The 9,594-nt window shown below is 30.0% G+C and overlaps 1 protein-coding gene across 1 annotated transcript in view; it reads left to right on the top strand.

Moving 5' to 3' along the window:
- LOC113367779 overlaps positions 1 to 6,643 on the top strand; it is a 7,673-nt gene extending 1,030 nt beyond the window's left edge. The window contains exons 2-5 of the mRNA XM_026609359.1: positions 8 to 95; positions 3,058 to 3,834; positions 6,126 to 6,248; positions 6,506 to 6,643. Of these exons, the coding sequence (XP_026465144.1) occupies positions 8 to 95; positions 3,058 to 3,834; positions 6,126 to 6,248; positions 6,506 to 6,643 (1,126 nt within the window). The remainder of the gene's footprint in view (positions 1 to 7; positions 96 to 3,057; positions 3,835 to 6,125; positions 6,249 to 6,505) is intronic.
- Positions 6,644 to 9,594: the final 2,951 nt, after the last annotated feature.

A 9,594-nucleotide genomic window follows, 5' to 3' on the forward strand; every position in this document is an offset into this window, starting at 1 on the left:
GTTCTAGCAGGAATTTGAGCAGACTGCAGTTGGCTGCAAGCGATGAACAGTCTGCGAGTGATTGGTTGCAAGCACTTATACAGGCATCGAGTGGGGTAAGAAATAAAATATAAATATAAATCATTGGTTGTTAGATATATATACTCCAGTCAATGGAGCGTTTTGGGACTGATTATTTTTACTGTGCTCCAATTTGCATGAAATTTTGGAATTAGGTTCATCTTACTCTCAAGTTTAAGAGTGGAAATAATTTAGACACCTTTGCCACATCCCAGGGGGATGACGTCCCTTTTCAGTAGTCCAATTGTATCACTTTCAAGATAACATCGGGTATCGATAAAAGAACTAATTAGGAGAGAAAAATGTTTAATAATGTTTTTCAAAAAAGCAAATACTTTTCAAGTTAAATCATACGGTTTAATGAGCGTCATTTACACCAAAATGAAAGTTATCTACAATTCATCTAGAATTCACTTTATAAAGATCTTGATGGATTCTACCAGATTCACTACTTTAGTACAAATCATTTTCAGAAAACTCACAATTTTATGAAATTAAACTTTTTAGATTTTTTTAAAAACCCAACCTATTACCTTCCCGTAGGGCGAGTTATAGTAATCGCAAAAAAATCGAAAATGAAAATTTTTATATATCTTTACGTTTCAAAGGTTTCTGAATATTTTGGCATACCTTAGAAAAAATGAATGTATGTGTGTGTGTGTGTGTATGTGCGTGTACGTGCGTGTACGTGTGTGTGTTCGGATACAAATTTTCGTCGACAATTTCGAGAAAACGGATCAACCAATTTTGAATAATTCAAAAAACATTCTATTCGTATTTATAAGGAGACGTGCCGATAATTTTTTGCGAAGGCAGGTCTAGCCGTTCCGAAGATACGGGGCAAAAAGTGCCAAAAATGGTAACTCAGTTTTTAAGAGAACGGAGCGTCCGATTTTAATAATTTAAAAAACATTTTACTTGTATTGACGAGATGAAGAATTGATCAAATTTTCATGAAGGCAGGTTTAGCGATTTCGGAGTCTAATGAAAAATGTAAAAAAATGCCATTTGGCGGTCAAAAATGAACATTAGACATATGCACATCAAATTATCAGATGTTTTATAGATATTTTAACAATAAGTATAAATCTCTATGCAGTCAAAGCAGTACGATTGCTTTGAAAAAAAGTTCAAAATTTCCAAAAATGTCAAAATAAAACATATTTTTCAAAAAAAAGTAATTTTTTGTCGAATTTATAGTTTCTCAAAAATCTAATTTTTTCGAAGTAATTTTTTTTTAAAAATGGTAATTGTTTTTAAAAAAATAATAATTTTTGGTACGGGAAGTTTCAGCAATTTGCCTTAAGGCACGATGCCATGCGCCCCACTAGTTTTCATTATATCTCAAAAAGAATAAAAAATACGTGGAAAAGTCTATAGATAAATTCAGGGTGCAGAGGCTAAAGACAGAAAATTCAATATGTTAAACTTTAGTACAGCGGTTTCCAACCTTTTCTTTCTTGCGCCCCCCTTTCGAATGAAAAAAATATTGCGCTCCCCCCTTCTTATTTTTCTAACAATTTAATTTAAATATACTTAATATAACTAAAATTATGCCAAATAATACACAGTATTATAAAAAATATACATACAAACATAACTATTTTTTATAAGAATTTACTGTTTCACATAAGTAAGATCTCACAAATGGTAATAAAATTTCTAAAGCATTATTTGTCAAAGTAGGAAAATCGTCCTTTACTGGTAACCAAAACTCAACAATATATTTCCATCCTGAAACATCTGCTTCAATGTGCTATCACTAGATAAATCAATTATCATTTTCTGCTCTGCTGTTGAATTACCAAAATCATCATGTTTCTCAATGACGAATGGATTTCTAATCCATTCGTATTTGGACGTGATTAGATAAAGTAATGCGAAAATTGGTTTCGTAGACTAGTCATATGACTGATATAATAATAAGATCTTTACTTACTTCTGTTTCATCAGTAACACAAGTAATTTTAAAAGTGGGAAATATGTTAAAGTTATAAAGTTATTTGATACTAGCTATACACAGTTCTATTTTTTTCATTAAAGCCGTAATCTTGTCCTTCTGAACAAAAGCACGAATTTGAGATCCTTGCATTGATTTATTTAAATCGCTAAGTCTTTGAAAAATATCAACTAAATACGCAAATTTTGCGAATAACTTTGTGTCCTAAAACAAGATTGCTCCGTCTCTTTTGTTATCAGCAAGAAATATAGCAATTTCTTTTTTGAGCTTAACACTCTTAGAAGTACTTTAAGTATTTTGCTGATTTGTTTCTGACACTTACTCAGCATTTAAAAATAATATTTTTGAAACAGCTTCGCGCCCCCCTTGGAAAGGTATGGCGCCCCCCCAGGGGGGCGCGCCCCACAGGTTGGAAATCACTGCTTTAGTATGTCTATTTTAAGAACAAGTACTAAAATTGATGTTTTTTTCATGTATAAGGATATAGAAATAATTTTGCAAACAAATTCGAGCATTTTGCAATATTAGGTGTAAACAATATCTTAGTGTTTTAAGGAGCTCTGCAGGTTGCACTACGATTTACATTTGATTTTGATTGCTCAGATATAACAAGATAGCAAAAATAATGAAAGTTACAGTATTTGTAGTAATATATTTGAAAACGTTTAATATTTCTCGAATATTTCATTACTGTACGGGAAGTTCCAGCAATTTGCCTTAAGGCACGATGCCGTGCACCACTAGTATTCTTTAGTATTAAACACGTTTTCTAGCGATAAAATGGCTCAATATCAATTTATACATAAAGGGATTAGCTTATTTCTAAAATTTCATGCAAATTGGAGCACAGTAAAAAATTCTCCATTTACTGCGCTAAAATCTCAAAGAAATTTTTCCCACATAAATGCATTGAAATGCTAATAATTTGTTCCAGCAGTGTGGATTTTATTGTATCTCGAATTTTGCTCGTATGTCGGATCACTCATATATAGACTTAATAACTTATCATATACAATGATTTTTTTCCTCTTCCTTAGGTTTTTGATTTTCCTGAATCGAAACCAGCAAAAGCAAGCACCCTACTTCTAACATCAAAACACATCGTGTTGGTACGAGAATCATTTGATAATTTGCTACCACTAAAGACAACCTTGCAGAACCCATCTTCCAGTAAATACCTTTTAAAATCTGACAAACAAATAAAAAATTCACCAAGTGCTTCAAACTTAACAGTCAGGGAAAAATACTTGGAATTCCTGCGTCAACAGCAACAATGTAATCAGACTGTTGATACTAATAGATCGACGAGTGACGAAGTAATCGATGTCGTTGTTGATGAAGACAAATTAGAAACTGTACCAGAAGACATTAAAAGTCAAATGGATATTGAAACCAGTTTAAAGACAAACCGTAGTACAATGTTTTTGGATCTAGTTTCCAATATCGACAAACCAACAAATTTTATATCTGTTAAAGAATCTAGTATCCTTAAAGACGATGCCATGTCTTTAGCAAGTGATGCCAGTGACTCCGTAACCACTTCTGCAAGTGATATATCGAGTGCAAAAATGCGTCATTTTACTACATCTACTGACCAGAAATCCGTGGAAAAAGTTCTGGATAAAATTAGAAGAAAGATGTCGGCTTCCGAAGGGACTCAACAGAGGAGAGATAAGAATTTGTTGGCTAATATTAATAATAGTAGAAAGTCTGAGTTCGGTAAAGGAGTTAAAGTGTTGAGCTGTGCTTCGTTGGCTGAAGTCTGCTCTGTTAAGATACCGAGTGGGAAGGGTGTTGAAAATTGTTGTGTTGTGGTAAGTAACTTAGATATATATATATATATATATATATATATATATCTCATATATAAAAATGGAGCTCTCGATCAAATGATTCGGTAAAACTTGTAAACGGCTAAACCGATTTGGCCAGTCTTAGTCTTGAAAAAATCGTGCCAATCCAGAGATGGTCGGAAAAGTGAAATATTATTTCAAAATCTCGTAGAAACTTTACATTTTTAATTTGAACATTTTTGTAGAAGCGTAATTTAAATAAAACAATGGGACGGTGGCTAATACGTCAAATGTCAAACGTTTTTGACAGATGATGTTTAATTACGTTTAATAGAATGTTTTACGTGAATATTATTTAATTATGATTAAATTATAGTAAGTAGATTTGTTTGTAGCTTTATTTATGCACAAAAACATTAGTAAAAGTTTTGACGTAAACAAATTGACGGCTTAAAATATATTTTAAAAATACAAAGCGTTGTAATACAGTTATGAAATTATAGTACGTTATTTCTTAATATGTGTACTGAATTATAAAAATATAAAATCAAATATGTTTCTAACAGAAGAAACTACAAAATTGCAATGCACACTTGCATACTCTATTTTTGTTAGTTGCGAATCGACGGTTGGATATGATATGAGAAGTACTTTTAAAAAATATTTCAAAAATATACAATATTATACTAGAGCTATGAAATTTTAGTATGTTATTACCTAATATATGTACTCAATTATAAAAATATAAAATCAAATATGTTTCTAACCAAAAAATCTATAAAAGTGCAATTTTTGCAAACAAATGCTCTTGCAATAGTTGCAAGTCCACGGTTTGATGAGCATTTTGAAAAATATTTAAAAATATAAAACGTTATACTGAAGTTACAAAATTTTAGTATGTTATTTCCTAATATGTGTACTAAATTATAAAAATATAAAATCACATATGTTTCTTACAAAAACAGCTATAAATTTGCAAATCAGTAAAATCATGTAATAGGGCTGCAAGTGTTACTACAAACTCAACAATATCAACTTTTTTGAAATATTAATATGAAAATGCACTTTTTAGAGTTGTAGCACTCTTTTTTTTGCAAATCATATTTTTCTCAAACACGGTGCTCTGAAAGATCTCATTTGTATAATTATATACTCATTGGTATTTATAAAACATTTTCTAGGTTATATTATTTTTTATTTATGTTATTTAAATTCAGAACCTAAATTTGAACCTAAATATCGATCAAATGGACATTTTGTTGAATATATCGAAGAATAGATAGTAATATATGATGGTCCGGGAGAAAAAAAGATCCACCACCCCGATATGTCAAAAACCAGTAAAGTTAAGCATTGTTTAACAACAATATTTGAAAGTAGAGGGAAAAAGATGTATAACCAGCTATAACCTTGATTTGAAAACGTAATCTTTGAAATTGGGGAGATAACCGGTAATCTTTGAAAACCCATAATAAAATTATTTTCTTCCATTGGTAGTTTTTAGCATTAGTTAAAAATGTAATCATTTTGGAAAATACCTTTAAAATTAAAATAAGACATTAAACCTGTCTATGGGGTAAAAAGGTCTAGATAACAAATATTTGAAATACAGCAAAAAAGCACATTTCTACAATGATGAAGTAGCTGGCAGTTTTACTGAACGTAGTCAGATAATTGTTTGTTTGAAATGTGTTATTTGTTGTGATATAATTGTTATGGCTTTCACAATACAGTTTATATTTGCTCAAAGTCAAATTGGGCCTTTGTGCCTCGCCCTGCCTTACATATATACTTTTTATTAAATTTACTTTAATTCATGGTATGTTACTTGAAACTTTTCAAAAAGCAGGTCAAAGAAGAAATACTTAATTCATTTTCTTTCTATCTAACCTCGCAGAAATTTGAAAATTTTGTATAAGCTCAATAGTATTATTTACGATTATACACAAAATCAAGAATCCAAAAAGAATCTGAAAAACTTGAAACGTAATCAATAAGTCGAAAGAGCAAAAAAGACTTGGATTGGATTATACCATGTTTTCTATAGAAAGTGTATAAAACTTCCAATTTGATTGTATTGACAAAATATAGTCAAACTAATGGGGTTTATTGTTTTTATAATACCACATTGTATATAGCATTCAAACAACACATCCTTATACACTTAAAGTGTTAATATTTTTGATTCTCTAGAAATTGTTTAGAATATACCGTACTTAGCAAAACAACGTTTGCCGGGCTAGCTAGTATATATATATACATATATATATATATATATATATATATATATATGTATCGTTTTCCTCTTTTAGGAGTTTGCTTGTCACGAAGTAAGTGAATCCGGTGGAGACATGGTTCTATTTTTCACCAATGGAAATGATTTAGACAAATTCATAGCCACTCTGGAAGTGCTATGGTCACACAATAACACAGACGTAAGTAAAAATAATTCAAAACCATTAGCTATAAGTATGTAAATACTTGTATATTGACACCCTAAAGTTGTCTCAAAACCTACATATGGTATTGGCCTACCATATGTAGGTTTTGAGACAACTTTTAGGTGTCATTTACAGACTTACAGCTGGGTATCTCGAATTCCGAGATTCTTGCCTAATTTAAGCTTAGATGACTGGACTACATCAACAAAAATCCACCTACAACTATCTACAACTATCTTTTTTCCTTTTAGGACTCACCATTCCCAATAAGCACCCTCGATTTAAACAACCAAGTCAACGCTTATTACGGGGACACATTTCAAATGGTTTACAAGAAAAACTGGATGCCCACACATTCGGGCTTGAGTCAAGCTTTGAGAAACAAATAATAATCAGTAGAGGATATTTTTTAATATATAATATGTGATGTTAGCTTTAATGGTAATTTTTTTGATACTCGGGTAGGAATTTATTATATTTATGTTTTGTTTGGTAATACTCTGTGTGAAAGATTGTAGGGTAGTTAGAGCTTTTATAATATTTTTTTAGTAATTTATTTGGATTAATGGGGCAATTATAAGAGCTCATAAAATAGCATTGTGGTAGTGAAAATTATGAAAATTGTATTTTACATATAAACAAGCAAGGAAGAATGTTATGATAACACAATCCTCAAACATTCCCCCTACCTTGTTTTTATGTAAAATACGCCTGATCGCACGGCAACTATACATCAGCACTATTTTCACTACCATAACGCTATTTTATGAGCTCTATTACGGCAGAATTGCCCCATAAATATTTATTTTTATTTATTGGCTGTTTATGTACATATATAAAGGATTGTTGAAATGGAACCACTTTGAATGAAGTATGTTAAATTAATTAATTAATTAAATTCATCTTGTAAAAGTATCTCATATACATATATTTATATTAATTATGTGAATGTGAGCACACTACACTAATTTTATTTTATACAGTATTAAATTGCAGACGTAAAAATTTTTGAGAGCAAGAAAGATTTATTAACACACTAGAAAGATGAAGAAATTTTTTGTTTGTTTTATATTTGAAAAGGAAAAATTTGATTTTTTACAGAGCAGTAATGAATTTATTTCGATTACAAAAATGAAGTGTTTTTTAGTTGAACTTCTCTAAGTAAATGAAAGTGAATCCGCAAATTATCCGTTTCATTGAAGTGCTTTTTGGTAAACCACATTTTTTGTTTTTTGGTCTGACGTTAACACGAACAAAGCGGATGGATTTCCAACTCGTGAACAGGCAACGTATAACTGCCCATGTGAAAAACAATGATTTTCTAAATAATCTATTAGAAATTTATCCCGCAAACACTAAGCGATTGGCCTTGCGACTTGTTATTGCGAACGCAAGGTGAACTGGAAATTGCAATCGTTTGAAGTCAAACGGAAGACCAGTCGGAATCATTGGTATGTCACCAAATCGTCAGCAATTTTTGATTGAATGGTGAAATTCAGTGCGTGTACATCATTATTCTTTGCGGCAAGAATTGCTCGTTGACTTAACCAAGCATAATTCTGATAATTCTCACTAATGTCATTACTCGAATTTTTAATTACGGTGCGTAAAGTTCCAGCAGCTTGCATTAAGGCAAGATGCCATGCACAACTAATTTTCTTAGCTATAAACCTTGCGGAGCCCGAGACCTTTCCAACGAATGCAAAATTGTCGAAATCGGTTCGTGCGCTCTGGAGTTATTTCGTCAGGAAGGAAAACCCGACTTATTTTTATATATAGAAGATTATATAAACTAGTGGTGCATTGAATCGTGCCTTAAGGCAAATTGCTGGAACTTCCTGTACCAGAATTTAATATTCGAGAAAAAAATGTAATCAATAAATATTGATCAATGATTAATAACAATTGTTTTAAACATTTTCAAAATGGATAATTATAACTACTATATATTTTATTATGTTCATAAAATATAGAGTGAGGATCTTATCGCTCAATACACTTGAGAATGTTTACATTAGCAAGAGGTGCCGAATGAATCCATCTGAGGATATATTTCTCACGATTAGAATAAAGCATTTTAAATATATACGTTTTCAAACTAAATTGTAAATTTAAAATTCAAATATGAAGTATAAAATTTTCTATATTTTTTAAAATTAAAAAAAAAAATCAGAAAAATTTGAAATTTGTTTGAACCGTGTAAGTAAATTTTAAAAATCAACAATCTTGGAACAAAACTCAACAAAACCGTAACAAAATTAGTACTCATTTAGATGCCATGCACCACTAATTAATTTTTTGATTATTTTTTTGAAAATAAACCCTAAGGGGGCACTGCATAAGCCTTATGGATTGGAAATCACTGGTTTTTGTACTTTAATACCTTATTATATATTCAATTTTGTAAATTATGATAATCATATCACCTTTGTGACTAATTGAAAGAGTAAAAATACAATTTTCAATATCAAATATCTTTCGAACTGTGAATATTGCAAGAAATTTTGATGATGAGACATATAACAGTCTCGAAACGTTTGTAATTCAGTATTTTATAAAATAAAGTTGATGTAAAAACTGATTCATATTCACATAATTAATAATTCATATATATTTATATATAGGATTAAAAAACTTGTGTCATTCTAAAATAAAAAGTTGTTCTCGGATATATAATTCTGTCTTACTTCTTGTTGTGAGAAGTAATGAACAAGAATGATTAAATATATATATATATATATATATTATATATATATATATATAAATAGATATTAATTTGGAAATATGAACAAACAACACTCTTTTTTGCACTAATTTATTAAATAATAATTTCACAAACGTTTCGAGACTAGGTTTGTCTCATCATCAGTGTGTTATAATTTAAAATTTAAAATATGGAAACCTAAATTAGCATTATGTGTTATCCGTTACAAGTCGTTCAATGTACTCAGTATATATAATGCTAATCAGTACACATAATGCTAATTTAGGTTTCTATATTTTAAAAATTAAATTATAACACACTGATGATGAGACAAACCTAGTCTCGAAACGTTTGTGAAAATTATTATATAATAAATTAGTGCAAAAAGGAGTGTTGTATGTTCATATTTCCAAATTAATATGTTTATATATATTATCCCGAGAATGACTGTCCACATCTAATCAATTTCATAATCCCCATGTGTTAAATATAATCATCTAACTCAATTATTGTGATAATTTAGTTAAGTTAGCAAATTCTTTCGTTGCAGCTTTGCTTCGATAGTTTGATTAAGTGTATCCTGTACAACATAACTTAAGTTTTATGATATAAATATAATAAGTCACTCACCATTTG

This window comes from Ctenocephalides felis, unplaced genomic scaffold (assembly GCF_003426905.1).
Source record: "Ctenocephalides felis isolate EL2017-DRISC unplaced genomic scaffold, ASM342690v1 CF-g0.4_SCAFFOLD_01170, whole genome shotgun sequence".
NCBI classification, from domain to species: Eukaryota; Metazoa; Arthropoda; class Insecta; order Siphonaptera; family Pulicidae; genus Ctenocephalides; species Ctenocephalides felis.